Source organism: Schistocerca gregaria, chromosome 1 (assembly GCF_023897955.1).
Source record: "Schistocerca gregaria isolate iqSchGreg1 chromosome 1, iqSchGreg1.2, whole genome shotgun sequence".
Lineage (NCBI taxonomy): Eukaryota > Metazoa > Arthropoda > Insecta > Orthoptera > Acrididae > Schistocerca > Schistocerca gregaria.
Genome location: NC_064920.1, coordinates 65485592 through 65505744, shown reverse-complemented (window position 1 = coordinate 65505744; position 20153 = coordinate 65485592). Strand labels below are relative to the sequence as shown.

The window sequence follows — 20153 nt, the reverse complement described above, 5'->3', positions numbered from 1 at the left end:
CAGATTCAGAAGGATGTAGGTTGCAGTAGGTACTGGGAGATGAAGAAGCTTGCACAGGATAGAGTAGCATGGACAGCTGCATCAAACCAGTCTCAGGACTGAAGACCACAACAACAACAATGTCTGCCTTAACTCTCTCCATTTTCCTTCTCACACATCTCACTTTTTCATTTACACATTATTTGCCATTACCTTCTTTTCCAAACTCCCTTTGTTTTTTGTTTCATATGACTGCATGCCAATCGTTTGTGAGTACTCAATTTAATTAATCTGCATTGCCATTTTCAATACTTTTTATTTCCTTACTATGTTTTTGGTCTCTGGGTATTATCTTCCTGTTCATCTCCTCTAAGGACTGCCTATTTACTCTTCCAACTGCCTCTCTTTAAAATCCACATTCATAACATGTGTCTCCTCTCCATTCATATAAGCCAGAGAGAACTTTTTCTCTCTCTCCTTACCACTCACAGACTCATACATCTCCCAACGCAACACAAATCTTTCAAGGATACAAAACATGTCCAAAAACATCCTCTCACTGTCCTTTGAAACTGACCATGTATGTGAAAATTATTAATGTTACAGCCTGCTGCCAATCCATTCAATGCATCTTCTCTAAAAACATAAATATAGTTTTTAAAAATTACATTTTTTGGCTCTATCTCACAGGAGATATTTAAGATGTGGAATACGTCAATATGTGGATTTTAACTATTGCTTCTGTTCTTCCTTCGTGTTTTGAGGTGACGAAAATGTTGAAGACGGGCAATTTATTTATCTATTTTTTAATGTCACTGCAAAGGCCACAAGAATGTCAGCTGAAAACAGTTACTACAATTTGCAATAAATAACAAGCAACAGTATGTTTATTAATACTGGGGTGTAAAATTCCAAAACTGACATAGTTCATGTCTCTTTTAACAAATAAAGCAGTTAATAATATTTCTCACAACTCATTATTTCACAAAATATTGGAAAAATCATTAAAATTTTGCATGCAAATCTTTTGTTGTAAACAGATATTACTCACTAGATGTGCCAGGTGCTTCAGTAATGTCACTGTAGAAAACAGTCTTGAATCTCTTAGCATGTTATAATTATCAGCATTAAACTTTGATCCTGTAAAATAAGTTAAATTTTCATGAGTATGTTAACGACTTAAGTCTAGTCTATTAAACTTGCTTCACAGTCAAAACTTAGATGAAATTTGTATATAAAATCGCATGTATTGTGACATAATCAAGCAATTAATCAGTGCATGATGATGAGTATGACAAATTTGATGTGAAAATACTCCCTAATGCAAGGCATATTTGTTTAAAGAAACTGTAAAAAGTATAATTCCAACTGATGACAAGCTGTGGAGACTACAATAATGAACTACATTTCCAGTACCATGTAAACTGTTCTTTCAGCACTTGCACACAGGTAGTACATGCCTTAATTCAAACATCATTGGTGTGAGAATGTTGAAAACTGAGCAGAAACATTTTTAAAATGAAGACGGCTTATCAGTAGCTCACTAAGATAGAAACTAGACCACTTAACAGCTTTAATACAAATGTAATAAGAATCAAAACTACACACAAAGTGCACGAAATTCGCCAACTCCATATTTATTACCAATGGGGTGATTTAGAAAGCTCTGTGTGCATATGGAATAGTGAGCTGCAAGCTTTGCAGGAGAAACTGGGATGAGTCACACATCAAATGAGGTCAAGACAGCTGACAGCTAGGGCAATTGAGGAATTTTGGGTGCCGAAACCCTCTGAATGTCATTTTCTGAGAAAGTATGGTGAAAGTAAAGGACATTTTAAAACAGATATGTAAACCTTGTAAACTATGAGTACATGAGTAATTGGAAAATTACTAAGCGATAGTTAGATGATCAGTTACACAATTAGTGTTCAGTTGGACCCCTGTGACTTTTATTGCCTGCTGAATACAGTTTAGTATGTCTTCAATCACTCAGCAATACTGTGAACTGTCACCACCTGACACAGTGATGTCACATAAAGCTGTAATTCTGCATCAGTTGCCAAATTCAAAAAGTTGAAGTCAGGTCTTTGATAATGCCTAGCCCACAGCTCAACAGGCCTTTTATTTACAACCATTTGACTATGTACTGTTTAACAGTTTCTAAAACTGACTTCTTCCTCCTTTTGCTTGCAATGCAGCAGCATGAGAACTTATTTATTTATTCATTCATCCATAAACAAATTTCTTTGTATGGATGTTGTCATTGTATATACATATGTGCATTATTTTGTCATATAAGATAATGAAATACAAGCTATATAAAATAAATTCATAATATAGTTATGTATATTACACACACAATTTATCATTGAATTACATAATGCAGAAGAACCTGCTTCAATCAAAAGAAATATATCACAAGACTCCACTAATACTTGTATGGGTAAATTAGAATCTAGAATGTCCACTTTATAATTGATTAACCTGATTATTTGTTTATGCCAGTTTTATGCTGCATGAATTCTCTAATCGAGTAAAAGCTATTTTTTAATAAATATTCTAAAAGGAATGCTTTAAACTTACAGAGTTCCTTAATGCCTTTAATTTCTTTTGGAAATTTATTGTATATCTTGACACCTTGCTAAAACATAGTGATTTGGGTTTTAGATTTATTCATTCTGTCTAGGTACAAGCAATTACTGTTTCTGGTTTGGTGATCATGTATGCAGCTGTTTGATAAGTTTTGCTCAATAGTTTTGTGAATAAAAACTGTAGTTTGCAAGATATATTCACTTGGGATTATCAGAATACCCCATTTTTTAAATAGCTCACTGCAATGTGCTCTTTTGTGACTCTTGCTCATTATTCTGATAGCTCGTTTTTGCAATCTGAACATATATTTCACATTTTGGGCATTTGCACCCCAGAATTTTATGCCGTAACTTATTATAGACTGTATGTGTGCAAAGTATGTCATTCTCTGGCATGAACTACTGCATACGGTGACTAATATTCGTAAGGCATAGCATGCTGTGCTAATTTTTTCCCCAAGCATCCTAATATGTTCATCCCATTTTAATTGTTGATCAACATACATACCCAAAAATTTTGTGCTGGCTACACACTCTACGGTTTCATTTTGAACTTTAAGTTTTGTCATATTCAGTTTTTTCTTTATATAGAAGTTTACATTATTAGTCTTCTTCACATTAAAGGTTACTTTGTTGTTATTTGACCAATTGTAAGCTTCCATAAGTGCCTTTTCAGCTTTTACAGTTAACATTTCTGGTGTCCTGTCTGTAATTATTACATTGCTGTCATCAGTAAACAATACTGTTTCTCCTTGCGTTACCTGCTGTGGTGAGGTACTCCAATGTTCAAATATTCTTCATCTGAAAGATGTTTCACTAAATTATTTGAGCTACTTGAAATTTGAGATATCTCCACCCTCTGCAAGGTAAGATCTAAACCATTTATTTACCTAGTAGTATTTCATGGTCAACTGTATCAAATGCTTTGCTGAGATATAGGAAAATGCCTGTTACTTGTTCTCCTTTATCTAGGGCTTCTAGAACTACTCTTGTAAATTTTTCTATAGCTGCTTCTGTTCCATTTACAGTCCTGAAACCAAACTGTTCTTTGCATAGGAGTTGGTATTTATTTAAGTAGTCCATAAGTCTGTTTTTCATAATAGTTTCCATTATTTTTGAAAAAGAAGACAGCAATGAAACTGGTCTGTAATTCTCTATTTTTCTGTATCACATTCTTTTAGTATACAAATTGGAACTTTATCTAAACCTGTGGATGATTTACTCTTGAATTTATGTACAATGCCACTGATTGTGTGAGATACATAGTTCTTTGCCATTGTTTGTTGTGTTTTAGGAAGCTTTTCTTGCAGTTTTATTTCTATATTACTGAAGTAGTTGTTTATAAAGTTTGCCAGGCCCTTAGGATTATCTATTAAACTACCTTTATTTCTAATTTTTATGTCCATCTGTCTTGATTTTGAGTTACCAGTTTCTTGTTGTACTATATTCCAAATGGCTTTGCTTTTATTGTTTGAGTTCTGTATGGTCTTTTCATTTTGGATTCTCTTTGCTTCCTGCAACAGTTTTCTGTATGTCCTCTTGTACCTGAGAAAAAACTGTAAGAAGGCTGCATCACTCTTATTATTTTTGATAGATCTCAGATATTTGAGTGTTTCAGAGGATTTTCTGATACCTTTTGTTACCCAAGTCTTCCTACTAGATCGCCCAACAGTACTACTTTAGGAAATGTTTCCTCAAATTTTAACTTGAATATATTCTTGAATTTGTTGAATTTTACATTTACATGTGTTCCTGATGGCAGTTAGAAAAGTCGAGGGGCATGAAAGGGAAGCAGCGGTTGGGAAGGGAGTGAGACAGGGTTGTAGCCTCTCACCGATGTTATTCAATCTGTATATTGAGCAAGCAGTAAAGAAAACAAAAGAAAAGTTCGGAGTAGGTATTAAAATCCATGGAGAAGAAATAAAAACTTTGAGGTTCACAGATGACATTATAATTCTGTCAGAGACAGCAAAGGACTTGGAAGAGCAGTTGAACGGAATTTACAGTGTACTGAAAAGAGGATATAAGATGAACATCAACAAAAGCAAAACAAGGATAATGGAATGTAGTCGAATTAAGTCGAGTGATGCTGAGGGAATTAGATTAGGAAATGAGACACTTAAAGTAGTAAAGAAGTTTTGCTATTTGGGGAGCAAAATAACAGATGATGGTCGAAGTAGAGAGGATATAAAATGTAGACTGGCAATGGCAAGGAAAGGGTTTCTGAAGAAGAGAAATTTGTTAACGTTGAGTATGGATTTAAGTGTCAGGAAGTCGTTTCTGAAAGTATTTGTTTGGAGTGTAGCCATGTATGGAAGTGAAACATGGACGATAAATAGTTTGCACAAGAAGAGAATAAAAGCTTTCGAAATGTGGTGCTACAGAAGAATGCTGAAGATTAGATGGGTAGATCACAGAACTAATGAGGTATTGAATAGAATTGGGGAGAAGAGGAGTTTGTGGCACAACTTGACAAGAAGAAGGGACCAGTTGGTAGGACATGTTCTGAGGCATCAGGGGATCACAAATTTAGCACCCGAGGGCAGTGTGGAGGGTAAAAATCATAGAGGGAGACCAAGAGGTGAATACACTAAGCAGATTCAGAAGGATGTAGGTTGCAGTAAGTACTGGGAAATCAAGAAGCTTGCATAGGATAGAGTAGCATGGAGAGCTGTATCAAACCAGTCTCAGGACTGAAGACCACAACAATAACAACAACAACAACAACATGTGTTCCTGAATATACTTTTGATCATGTCTGGCCAGTCATCTGTGTTGCAAATCCACACCTTTTTGATTTAGAAAAAAAAAAACCTTCTGTAGCTAAGCACTTTTGCTTGTAGCTTTGTAGATATTTTAAGTTTTCCACTTTGACCAAAGTGGCCCGATATCCCACGGTTTTTAACAGTTACTTCACAGCATTTATGGTTAATATCTGTTAGAATATGGTCAATCATTGAAGATGAGTGTTTAGTTACCCCTGTGGCATTTGTTACCCGTTGTGAGATACCATAACTGTACAAGATATTCATGAACCTGGTGCTGACTTCACCCATTTTCAGCATACTGATATTTAAATCTCCTCAAATAATAATATGTACTTTAGGATCACATTCACTATCCATTTTGTATCACAGCATGCCTTCAAAAAGATATTTAATCTCATAATAACGTCAATGCTTTAAAAAAATTAAAAAAAACCTCTGAAAAGTTACAAAGCCTGCAGTTTACCCTGTAGTTTTTAATAATCATTAAAAAGGTACTGCACGTTATATGCCTGTGGTAACATTAACGTAAATGTAAGTTTTTCACCACAAAACTGAGACATGGTAATTACGAGAAAGAAAGATCTGCTTCAGGTGTACTAAAATTAACATTTTACACATTGTAGTGGCAAAGTACTGCATTTACCAAATAGATGAAACGTCCAGGGAAGGAAAACATTTTTGTGTTCTCAGCTGTACCATTAAATTATTCACAGCAGTCATTGTCCAATAAGACATGTACAATGGCTGGTTTTTAAGTTTTTACAAAAATAATGAAATAAACAGATATTTTGTACAAATAATTTTGTTTCTTCTTGAGGTTCTAGACTTTGAAAATTATTCACTTTTGTCTGCATTTGAACAATTTTTTCTGTTCTGATGTATGTACATTGAAAACAAAGCAGTTGAAGGATTGAAGAGCTTCTCATGGTGATGTAAAATAGCTGTCTGTGCATTTTTTGTCTGACATGTGTGAACAAAGAAAATATGTTAGGTGATTCAGCTACATACAGGAAATGAAGTATTAATTAAATGTTTTTCTATGTCTTATTCCCAAGAATATGCAGCTTTCACTCAGTTAATACTAGGCAGAAATCAAACCTGCATTTTGATCAGACTTCCTTAACTCTTGTGCAGAAAGGTGTGCTGCATCTATTTTCAATAATCTACCACAAAGATTTAAAACTCTTAATAGTAACCCACGCACTTTCAAATCAAAACTGAAGAGTTTCCTCACTGGTCACACCTTCTACTCTGCCGAGGAATTCCTTGAAAAATTAAGCTGATTCCTGTTATATTGTTGATTGCATTTAGTTAAACTTATGGCTTGACTTTTTTCGTGTTCATAAACATTTTATTTTTATCTGCTATTACTTTTACATTGTAATTTCATGTACTTACACATTCCATGACTTTGGAGATTTGCTCCTCAATTTGGTCCTACGAAACTTGACATGTAAATAAATAAATAACATTATTCCCGACATTATTTATGTACAACAGCTGTACAACAGACTTCTCACCTACCACGAGCTGAGCCGACTTCCACCGACACCGATGGCACCACACTCAGCCAGAGAAATGACATTCACACAGCCACTACAACCCCCGCTTATCCACCATCCACGTGGCGCCTGAGCAGAACACCGCTAACCGCATTGTACCTGTGCAACACACTGCTGATCACACTGAATCGCTTTCCCTGGTACCATGCACGATACACCAATTCCACTGTGCAGTTTCCACAACTTTATGCATGGTTCACAACAGGCACACCAGACCATGTAGGATATTTAAATTGCCTGAACGCTTACAAAAACAATGAACAGCACCTGACCCACTCTATTAACAACACACACTTTGTATGTGACCACATCAGTGGCCAACTAAACTTCACTGGCACTGGCTCACAGGTCAGTACTTTACTGCCCTCTTCACCATGTAAAACACAGCCCACAAACCTCTCCCACTCCATGCAGCAAACAATATACAATTTGAGTCTATGGAACACAGATAAGCACACTAGACATTGGCCTCAACATACACTCCTGGAAATTGAAATAAGAACACCATGAATTCACTGTCCCAGGAAGAGGAAACGTTATTGACACATTCCTGGGGTCAGATACATCACATGATCACAATGACAGAACCACAGGCACATAGACACAGGTAACAGAGCATGCACAATGTCGGCACTAGTACAGTGTATATCCACCTTTCGCAGCAATGCAGGCTGCTATTCTCCTGTGGAGACGATCGGAGAGATGCTGGATGTAGTCCTGTGGAACGGCTTGCCATGCCATTTCCACCTGGTGCCTCAGTTGGACCAGCGTTCGTGCTGGACGTGCAGACCGCGTGAGACGATGCTTCATCCAGTCCCAAACATGCTCAATGGGGGACAGATCCGGAGATCTTGCTGGCCAGGGTAGTTGACTTACACCTTCTAGAGCACGTTGGGTGGCACGGGATACATGCGGACGTGCATTGTCCTGTTGCAACAGCAAGTTCCCTTGCCGGTCTAGGAATGGTAGAACGATGGGTTCGATGACGGTTTGGATGTACCATGCACTATTCAGTGTCCCCTCGACGATCACCAGAGGTGTACGGCCAGTGTAGGAGATCGCTCCCCACACCATGATGCCGGGTGTTGGCCCTGTGTGCCTCGGTCGTATGCAGTCCTGATTGTGGCGCTCACCTGCATGGCGCCAAACACGCATACGACCATCATTGGCAAGAAGGCAGAAGCGACTCTCATTGCTGAAGACGACACGTCTCCATTCGTCCCTCCATTCATGCCTGTCGCGACACAACTGGAGGCGGGCTGCACGATATTGGGGCGTGAGCGGAAGACGGCCTAACGGTGTGCATGACCGTAGCCCAGCTTCATGGAGACGGTTGCGAATGGTCCTCGCCGATACCCCAGGAGCAACAGTGTCCCTAATTTGCTGGGAAGTGGCGGTGCGGTCCCCTACAGCACTGCGTAGGATCCTACGGTCTTGGCGTGCATCCGTGCGTCGCTGCGGTCCGGTCCCAGGTCGACGGGCACATGCACCTTCCGCCGACCACTGGCGACAACATCGATGTACTGTGGAGACCTCACGCCCCACGTGTTGAGCAATTCGGCGGTACGTCCACCCGGCCTCCTGCATGCCCACTATATGCCCTCGCTCAAAGTGCGTCAACTGCGCATACGGTTCAGGTCCACGCTGTCGCGGCATGCTACCGGTGTTGAAGACTGCGATGGAGCTCCGTATGCCACGGCAAACTGGCTGACACTGACGGTGGCGGTGCACAAATGCTGCGCAGCTAGCGCCATTCGACGGCCAACACCGCGGTTCCTGGTGTGTCCGCTGTGCCATGCGTGTGATCATTGCTTGTACAGCCCTCTCGCAGTGTCTGGAGCAAGTATGGTGGGTCTGACACACCGGTGTCAATGTGTTCTTTTTTCCATTTCCAGGAGTGTATTTACCTCAACTTTTATCATTGCAAATGTTGCCAAACCATTTATCAGTGCAGACTTTCTCCTTTACTTCCAACTGGTTTCAGACCTGCCACAGGCTTTTTGGCCACACAACCTTGGTGACTCAACATAACAGCACAGCCCACCTCATGCCCCAGCCCTCAACTCCTGCACATATGCCTGATGATCATCGGCTTCTTCATGGTGCCTCCACACCATGGACCATATTCAACACATTCAACAATTCTGCTTCGACACACATGAAACAAACTTTTACTTACAACATGACAACTATGTCATCTAACAGAGAATTCAAGATATCGAGCAGGAACTGCATGCAAGACAGCAACACCTAACTAGCCATGTCGACTGTCTACACCCATTGCCACAACCAAGTTGACATCTCTACTCCATGTTGACTCGGCAGCTCTGGCGCCATCCATTGAAATTCTAACAGCACCGCCTGCGTCTACCACTACAAATGTCTGTACTGCACCATTTGCTTGCCCATTCCCTACAGTGTGTCTGAACCTTTCCCAGCAAGAAGGATTCTTACCATTTGTCACTAAGAATGAAACAGTTCACGATCATCTCTACACCTGATCCCCCAGCATATCACAGACCACGTTGACTACCACTTGATCTATGAAGGTCCACCAAAATGGCAGTAGACAAACTCTTAATAGACGGGATAGTTTGCTCTCCAACAGGTCCTGGGCTTCATCCATTAAACTGGAACCCCCCCAGCAACCAAGAGGGAGGGAGAGAGACAGGTTGTGCAGTGACTACAGAATCCTTAATGCTCACACCATTACAGGCATCTATCCGGTATCAAACATATATAACTTCAAGCATTATTTAGCAAACACCTCTGTTTTTATTTCATTGACTGCAAGATGGCATACTTAGAAAGACATATGTGTCCACAGGACATAAACTTTAACAAACTGAAAATTATGACGCCTTTCGGTTTGTTCATGTTTGTACCGTTTGGACTTTAGAAAGTTGTACAGTAAATTGTGGATAAAGCGTTGCCATGTTTGTGCCGTGTTCTGAAGTCCATAGTGCCACATTCTAATCTGTTATACTTTTTTTGACGATACCTTAATTTTCTCACCAGACAGTGCCTACCACAAAACGCACCTCAAATAAGTTCTTGACACCTGCTCTCACAATGCATCGTGGTCAACTAACTTGGACTCAAAGAAGTCGTCTTCCTTGGACATATCATACGCGCTTCAGGCATCTGTTCCGCACAACAACATATAGAGACTATTCAACAATTGCCACACATAATATAGAGACTATTCAACAATTGCCACCATCACGAGGTTATCACGAACAGTGCTGGTTCTTAGGCACAATAAATTCATACAGAAGACATCTTCCACAGGAAGCCTTCCTACAAGCGCTCCTAACACAAATGGATACTCACATGGACGACTGAGATGCAATCCACTTTTGAGCGCATTTAAGACTGCCTTACCCACGCCAACTACTTGGCGCATCCTTCCCTGATATACAGCTGATCCTAACAGTAGACATGAGTCACTCAGCCATCAGTGAAGCACTGCAACAAGCAGCCACTCTTGTGCAACCTCATGTTGTGACAAAGCATATGCTCTGCTTATGACAGGGAACTCATAGCTCTCTACGAAGTAGTGCACTATTTCAGGTAAGACATAGAAGAATGCTCGTTGATTATTTACGCTCTCTTCTCACCTACTCTATTTGAAACTCACACAAGGGCACTTCCCCTGATGGTTTTGGCACATAGACTTCACTGCTCAGATTGCCCTTATGTTCTCCGCACCTTTCAGGTGGCGAGCATCCATGGCAGACTATTTTTTGCGCAGCAGGGACTTACCATCTTACCTTGACTATGAACATTTTGCTGAGGTACAGCAACAATATCAACAGTTATAAACTGTTATTCATAATGTGTCCATGAACCTATGTACTGAATTTCAACCTACCTCGAATGTGACCTGCCCGATACTCTGTAATGTTTCCCAAAATCGGACACATCGTCTTGTAACTCAAAAATTCTACTGAGTCATCTTCGAGCAACTCCATAATTTGGTGAACCCCAGCATTTGCCAACCAATGGCTAGGTGGTGGTGGACTGGTTCATGTGGTTTAATGCGAGAAAAAGGGAGCTTTGGGCTTATGTATGTGTCCCATCTCAAAAGCGTGCAATTTCATGTCATGCGTTACTGCCCCTAGGCCACTTTAAAATACCATAAGGCACTTTCAACACTTGCATACCGACCTCATTGGCTCACTATCTGTCTTCAATGGTTATCACTTCATTGTCTCAATGATCGACTGAGTCACATGATGGTTTGAAGTAATACCACTAAAAGAGGTAACACCTGACTATATCACCAAAGCAGTTACTGAAAGGTGGATCTCATGCTTCGGTTGCCCAATATCCATCACGACAGACCATAAAAGGTAGTTGTAATCTGCCATCTTCCTCTGTGCAATATGACAGGCACTATGTGATTTCGAACCATAGTGTACCATCCACAAAGTGGTGGTACTATAATTTAAAGGTGGCCCTCACGTCCCACAGCAGACTATGGACTGAGGCACAATTGTAGGTACTTCTGGCAGTCTGCACAGCACAAAGAGACAACCTCAGAGCTTCAATGGCTGAAAACTTATATGGTGAAATGCTAACCTCGCTGACAGACCTTGTGCTCCAAGAATCATCAATTATGCCCCCAGACCTAGTCTTTCATATCAAGTGACACAGTGCTCACATTCATACATATCCACCCTTCTACACTTGGTGGGTAAAGTCTTTTTACACAAAGGACTTAAAGATTATGACTTCATAATGTTATGAGATAACAAGATACAACCTGCCCTAGACCTCTTGCACATAACCCCCCCCCCCCCCCCCCCCCCCACACACACACACACAAGGTTCTTCAAAAAGACAAACATATCTTCCACATATTATTAAATAGGAAACCTACAATAGTATCTCTTAACTGAGTCAATCCTGCGTGGCCACTACAAGACAACTCACTGGAAGACAACACCTGCCAAGCTCTCCTCTCTACTACATATGTTGACCCTCCTGCTATCAGCACCGTACTGGTGGCCTTTGAAATGCAACTGGAAATCCAATGATGGATGTCCAGGAAATCATTCCTTCCTGAAGAACTCAACAATAAACTACAGACAATGACTGCCACATCAAAGGTCAGCAAGTAGATCTTCAGACAGCAGATGGCTCCATAGCATGACACTTCTGCAAGACCATGAAGAAAGACATCAATACTGCCACTCTCATCTTCCACTTTTCTTCTGACAGTATCCTCACAATCATGATCCCAAGCTTTACTCCGAAAGATCTCACACCTTCACTGGTGCCATCTGGCCACGGTGACACATCCACCACTCCTCCAACCTTGGACACTGCCACACACCCACGTGCACACGCGCCCGCACACACACACACATACTATCTCTCTACATCTGCCTCCACTGCATACCAGACTGCATTGACAACTCCCACCTGCATGTCAACAATATGCCCAGAAGACCCTTCCATCACCGCACAGTCTTGCCACTGACAGGGGGAGTGGGGGGAGGGGGGGGGGGGGTGGCTGTGGGAACGCTGAGTCACCTAACATCAACATCATTGCTGGCAGCTGAACAGGACCCTGCACAAAATTCTCTGACTGATAGTCTCCCTTATAGCTTTGTTGAGTTTTGACACTTCTGAAGTGTATGCTCCTTAAGGTGCAGTATTGTATCTGTGTTATGCGACTATTCATTGTCATTACCACCTAGACCCAGTAGCACCACAAGTGCCTTACAGGAGAATTCGTCACCGTTCTAAACAGACAGTTTATAAAACCATCGAGAATATCGAGTTCGCCACAACAGCTGGGGACAAGAAGAACCGCATTCCAGTGAAGAGTGTTGTTGCTACAACACTTGTCGGTGGACCTTGTGTTTTCTGTGGTTGTAGACTTAATTTTTCTATTGACATTAATGATACTTTTGATCATAGTAATGGTTAGCTCACTGTAGCCATTGCATGTGGAGGTACAGGAGTTCCTAGCGTACCTGGACTTCAAAGTTTCGTTGATAGAGACATTATAGCGTATCGCACCTACCATATTTCTAGCACAATATATATTATGGTACTTCTTGTCTACTTTAACTCCAAAGATATTACCGAGCTTTTCATACACCTCTAGAATGTCAGAGGGGTTGAAAAACACTAGGAATCGCTAAACTTAAACAAGCTTTCAGAACTCAATTGAATGCCTGGCAGCTCAATACAGAATTGGTGACTTAAATAACTTTCCACTCCCTCCCCCCACCCCCTTTTATCAGTAATATACCTGCAAACAAAAATCTGTGTCCTGTTGTTGGAAGAACGAACACATTGTATCCTTCTACAGTAAGGGTAGAAAAAATGATCCAAAACATCTCTGTTGTACATTCTTAAAACAAATTCTGAGCTCAAACATATTGACATACTTCAAACAGAATGATGTCCTTCAGGCCAATGTTGGTTTTGTGAAACCCAACTGCATGTTTCTCATATGACATCCTGAAATCCACGCAATCACGTAGATGCAGTATTCAGATTGGACTTGGTAACATACCAATGTTCGTTAACTAATGTACAGTCATATGGAGTTTCAACAGAATTTGCAATTTAACTGAGGATTTAGTCATAGGGTGGGCACAACATGTTACTTTGAATGGAGAGTCATTGATAGAAGTAGAAGTATGTTCAGGCATGTCCGAGGTGTAAGTGTGTTGGGACCTTTGATGTTCATGTCATCAATTTATGACCAGGCATCTGCACACAGAAAAGAGCAGTTAGGATAATAGTAATATTAGTAAATACCACTCCTATAGAGAATACTTCATTACATATAACATATTAGCAGTGTATTCATTGTATGTTCTCTGGGCAATACAGTTTGTAAAAGAAAATATGGACCATAGTACATCAATAGTGAAATCCATAATTATAATATACAAGAAAAAGAGAGGATTTCTACATAAAATTTAGTAATAAAAGAGCAACAGATTATAGTCCATTTTCTGCTGGAAGATACAATGTCCACAGCTGTAAAAGTTATTATGAACAGATAAACCACTTACTATTATTAATATTATTATTAACCTCAGGCAAGGGTACAGTCAGGAGTGCCCCAGGGAAGTGTGATGGGACCACTGTTGTTCTCTATATACATAAATGATTTGGTGGACAGCAATCTACCATTGTTTGCTGATGATGATGTGGAGTATGGTACAGTGTCAAAGTTGAGTACCTGTAGGAAGGTACAGCACAACTTAATCAAAATTTCTAGTGGTGTGATGAATGGCAGCTTGCACTAAATGTGGAAAAATGTAAGTTAACGCAAATGATTAGGAAGAACAAACCTTTAATGTTTCATTACAGTACTACTAGCATCCTGCTTGACACAGTCAAGTCTTTTAAATATCTATGAAAAACATTGCAAAGTGATATGATATGGAATGAGCACTTGAGAACCTTGGTGGGGAAGGCAAACAGTCTATTGAAAGAAGTTTAGGAAAGAATGGTTCACCTGTAAAGGAGACCACATATAGGACACTGGCAGAACCTATTCTTGAGTAAAGCGCAAGTCTTTGGGGTGTGTACCAGGTCAGATTGAAAGAAGACATTGAAGCAATTTAGAGGCTGGGTGCTAAATTTGTTACCAGTAGGTCTGACTAACACCTAAGAGTCACGGAGATGCTCGAGGAACTCAAATGGGAATCCTTGAACAGAAGGCAACATTCTCTCTGAGAAACACTATTGGTAAAATTTACAGAACCAGCATCTGAAGCTGACTGCCGAGTGTTTCTACTGCCGTCAACATACTTTACACCTAAGGACCACAAAAGTATAAAATCTGAGAAATTAAGGATCATACAAAGGCATACATACAGTCATTTTGGCGTTGCTCTATTTGTGAGTGAAACAGCAAACGAAATGAATAGTAGTGGTACATGCACCATACAGTGGCTTGCAGAGTATCTATGTAGATGTACATGTAGATACAGTTATCTACAATTAAGTAGGCCCTACTTCACAAATATCCAGTTAGAACTTGATAAATTTTCAAAGTGGTGCAAACACTGGCTATTTGCTTAAATGTTCAGAAATGTTAAATTCTGCACTTCACGAAATACAGAAATGTATGAGGGTGTGCTGAGAAGTTATGCCTCCAATTTTTGTTTTTTTATTCTGTTGCTAATATTGGTTGAAATTTTACATGTGATGCATATTACTTGGTCAACTTTCCCACTTCACTGATGCAAGTTCCAACCCTCTGCTGCTACAGGGCTCTGAACTGCAGAGTGTAAATAGCAGTGTGTAACATAATTATGTAGGTGCGTGAGAAACAGTGTGCCGGAAATCAGGTTTCTAACTGCAGAAAATGTGCCTTTAACTGAGAACCAGTGCCTTTAACTGAGAACCATAGAAGACTGAATGATGTGTACAGTGATGATTGTATCAAAATCAATAATGTGTGACATACAGCGATGAAAGCTGGGTTTACCATTTTGATCCCAAAAAGAGAGCACCAATGGAGTTCTGCCACAAAGAATCACTAATGGCAGAGAAGTTCAAGTCCTTGCCATTAGCAAGTAAACTCATGCTCACAGTGAGGTGCATTTGCAATTCATGCCTAAAGGCACCATCACAAACTGTGCACGGTACTGCGGGACCTTAAGGAAACTGAAAGCACAAGTTTGCGGCATTCGTCCACACATGGAGGACCCTCCCCTTCAGCCTGACAATGCCAGGCCATGAACGAGCAGTGTGACATCCGCAACAATCTGATGCCTCGAGTTCACTGCCTTCGATCATCCTCAGTTATGTGACTTGGCCGCACCTGATTTTCATTTTAACTTAAAGAACACCTTCAAAGGCTTCCCTTTGATAGTGATGAAGTGGTGGAAGCAGAGGTGAGGTTGGGGCTCCACAACAACATCAAACATTCCACAGTGATGGTATCACCAAACTGGTCTCTCACTGGGAGATATACATTCATTGCCGGGGTAACTATGTTGAGAAATAAGTACGTAGACATGAAGAATAATGACTTCACAGAATGTTAATAAAATTTATTTTCTTTAAAACGTTTTAAGAACTTTCACATAAAAAGTTCTGTGACATAACTTCGTAGCAAACCCTCATAGTATGCTATGACTACGAAATTAGTGAGTCACAATTCAAATCAGTCAACTAGTACTAACAGTTGCATGTAAGAATATATGGCATTATGGAATCTAACAAAGAGTCTCTGTCACAGGTGAAGCAAGTTGTGAGCTATGTTTCATACGAAGGATAGTGGACAAATGCAGTCAGTCTACATAGGACACTGCTTACAGCACTTGTGCACCTCATTCTTAGAATACCAGTTAACCCTATACAGAATACACAAAGAAAGGCAGCACAAAATAATGATACAGATGTGTCATGGCAGAGACTCAGGAAAATAAAAAAAATGCTGAATTAACCAATGCCACTTATATACTGTGTCACATCTAGTTTGCACCTATCCCCCTTACCAACAAGTTTCGGGTGCTGTTTTTCACTGAAACTGAATCTGAGCCAGTGGGGGACACTTCAGCCGTTTATGGGAAACCTGTTTTGTCTGGTGTCAGGAGGAGGCAAACACAAAATGATAGGTGTCTATTAATTACCGGCATTTCAAATGCACGGCAAGTGATGGTACCCCTTAGGGAAATGGCAGCAAAGGACAGGTAAGGACACCAAGTGCACTCAGTGTATATGCCTGCAGCCTCAGTCAACATGTTGAAGAGGCTACTCCAGATGCCATTGAGGGAACGAGGTGCAACCAACTGCAGATTGTGGCGCATGCTGGAACAAATGATGCCTGTCGTCTGGGCTCCAAGGTCATTCTTGGGCCATTTCAGTGACTGGCAGAGAAGACCAGCCTTTAACATGGAGTTTCAATAAAGCTCGCAATTTGCAGCATTGTCTTCAGGACTGAGTTGAGTGGAAGGACTAAACCAGAGACTTCAAAAGGTCTGTGACAAACTAGGCTGCAATTCCTGGAGTTGCACCACAGTGTTGTGAACAGTAGGGTCTCCCCTAAATGGATCACGTGTGCACTACAAAACAGATGCAGATACTCAGGTAGCTGACTGTGTGTGAGATGCAGACAAGGTATTTTTTAAATTAGGTGACTCTCCATCCAATCCAGATAATAATAGCTCCAAGATACCCAAAAGTATCAGTGTAACATCAAAAGAAATACCTCCCACAGGGGAGAATATTGAAATCCTATTAGTAAACTCCTGAAGCATTCGCAACGAAGTGCCAGAGAGCAAAGCACTCTTGGAAATTAGTGGAACGCACATAATACTAGGTACAGATAGCTGGTTGAAACCTGGAATTGATAGCAATGAGATTTCTGGTGAAAATTAAAATGTATATCAAAAGGATAGGCAAGGGGGGTGGGGCGTGGTGGGAGGGGGGGGGGGGTGGAGGTAGTGTACTTATCGCAGTAGACAAGAAACTCACTATCCACTGAGGTAGCAATTGAAGCTGCATGTGAGACTGGGCAAGACTCAGTATCAGGAGTGGACATAAAAAATTGGATCCTTCTATTGCCCACAAGACTCATCTCCTAATGTCACCAAAAACTATAGAGATAACCTCAGTTCACCTGTATGTAAGTTGCCCTATCATACTACAAGAGACTTTAATCATCCAACAATCAACTGGGGAAATTACAGTTGTGTTAGTTATGGGCATGATAAGGTATCCTGTGAAACTTTAGTAAATGCCTTCTCTTAAAACTACCTAGAACAGATAGTTTGGAACCTTAGTCATGATGGAAATATACTGCATCTAATGGCAACAAACAGGCCTGATCTCTTTGGGATGTCTGCATCAAATCTGGTATCAGTGACCATGACAAGCTTGTGGCAATAATGATTACCATAGAACAAAGGACAAACGAAACAAGCAGAAAGATATACAAACAAAACAAGCAGAAAGATATATATGTTCAGTAAACTAGATAAAAAAAAGTCAGTAGTGTCATAACTCAATGAGGAACTTGAAACTTTCAGCACAGGGCAGGACCATGTAGGGGAATTCTGGATCAAGTTTAAAAAGTGGTTGACCATGCCCTAGGTAGATAAGTACCCAGTAGAACAGTTCATAACAGGAGGCACCTTCCATGGTACAGACTCACTGTAAAGAAACTTCTAAAGAAAAAGAGACTACTGCATAATAGGTGTAAAACAAGGCATTGGACTGTAGGTACACTATGTTGGATAAAATGTGTTTGGATGTAAAAGTGGTGCAAAGACTGGCATCTTGCTTTAAATATTCCGAAATGTAAAATGAAAAACATCTAGTATTTTATGACAATAATATTCTCAATGAGCCCAATCTATCAATGAATGAGCATACAGTTTATGTGTGCTCCATTCTCTCCCTATGTGGTATAGCTTCCAATGAGACTGAAGGATTGAGCAGTGCCTTATAACAGTGTATTATACTTTGTCATAGCCCAATTTCTTATGGCCTGCTGTTATTGGGAGAGTCTTAAGGTTGGAAGGAAGTGTTAATGCTACAAAGAAAGGGTGTCACGAACATCACTTCAAGCAAAATATGGGAGCATTGCAAGTCTATATTAAACTGGTTACTAATAATGACCATTTTCGGCCACAATGTGTTTTATATCTCATCAGTGTAAAAGAAAACCAGGGAGCTCCCAGCGTGAGGAAAGAAAAACGTAATTATAACACCACAGCAACAGGAACATTGAAATATGAATGTGTCAAATGACTGGAAAATAAATATTTCAATAGTTACTCCGAAAATGTTTAGCAAACTTAAAGAAAAAACTACACATGATGTCAAACAACCTCCATACTACTCTACGGACGAATATTTATTTATTTTAATGAAATAATAAATAATCCACGGAAGAATCTTTCAATAGCGACCAAAGTGACTGGAGAAAAGGTTGTTTTCATCTGTCATATATCTTCTTGTTGTGAACTATTTTCTTTGTATGTTATATGAACAATTGCAGAAACTGCTCTGTGTGTGCAGGCCCTATAACCACGACTGGTCGACGACGCAGATTCAGTAATGGTACTAACCCTTGAGCAGCAAGTTTCGTAGCGATTGTAAGGAGGGGTCTGAAAACGTTCCATAAAAGGACGGTTTTAATTTAATTAATATTTGTTCAAATGACGAACGTGTAAACCAGCTGGTGGAATATGAACTTCGGCCCTCAACTACATGTGAAAAGAACGGATGGCAAATCATTACTTATGTTAACTTCGTTGCAGTCTCTCACATTAACTATAACTTCTGTGATGTTTACCTAACTGAAAACCAATTTACCTACTCGTCCACATATTCTAAATACGGTACGCAATGTCAAACATGAAGCGCTGAGGAAATTTAAATTACGCTGTTAAAGAACAATTAGCAGTTCTGTGAAAAATTAAAAATATCCTGCACATCTACAGTCTGAACACAAGGATATTTCACTTACTACTTCAATGGAGCAATATTTTCTGTTATAAATCGGGACGTGTGAGGACATTATGTTTCATGGAACCTACGCGTCAAATTCAAGCGCTAAGATCTTTTTGCGAAGCGCAGTCAGTAAATTTTCCTTGTTTACGCCTACTGCACAACGATTTGTTGAACACCAGCGTGGATGGTGCCCGACAGCTACAACGTTCAAACAAGAATAATCACATTTTTTCATAAGAACACATACAGTACAAACACAAACCACCTACAGGGGGATTCCCCAGTAAACTCCAATTCTACGACGCGTCAGTTAGCGTTACGTTGTTCTGAATGTCTTGTCACACTACGCAATAGCTTTTGCACTTGTCGCCGTTTTCGCTCACACACAACAGCATAAATGCGCGAAGAACAAAAACAGGAAAATGAGCTCTACCCTCACAGAAAGAACTCGTAATACTGATTACTTCTGTCCCGCAGCGGACTTCCGTGGTTCACTCCCTTCCGCCTTCATATCCTCATCCTCTATCGACAGTGATAACGCATCGCCCACATCTTTTAAACAACAATGAACACTTGTAATGACTATGCAAAGATGTTATTACCATACCAAGTACCAATAACATTATTGCTATGCCGATGGTTTGTATACTTAATAAATTCCTATTTTAAAATTAATTGAAAGAAAAAATAAAAACTGTAAAGAGAAGAATCGATTGATATAAGTAGGCCTATTCTGTGCATATTTTGTTCACTAAAACGAGAAAATCCATGAAGTATTCAACATATATTTTATGTTTAACGATATA

General features: G+C 40.0%; 1 protein-coding gene across 3 annotated transcripts in view; it reads right to left on the bottom strand.

The window, feature by feature from the left end:
* The window catches only part of LOC126328952 (uncharacterized), a 130011-nt gene extending 110089 nt beyond the window's left edge, over positions 1 to 19922 (bottom strand). The window contains exons 1-2 of one of the 3 annotated variants that reach the window (XR_007562188.1): positions 19617 to 19922; positions 1031 to 1119 (exon numbers count right to left, since the gene is read on the bottom strand). Coding sequence is in view for 2 of the 3 variants with exons in the window: in XM_049996121.1 (XP_049852078.1) it covers positions 1031 to 1090 (60 nt within the window). In the remaining variant the exon portion in view is untranslated. Of the gene's footprint in view, positions 1 to 1030; positions 1120 to 19363 lie in introns of all 3 variants that reach the window. The other 2 variants (XM_049996121.1, XM_049996086.1) reach the window with 2 other exon arrangements.
* Positions 19923 to 20153: the final 231 nt, after the last annotated feature.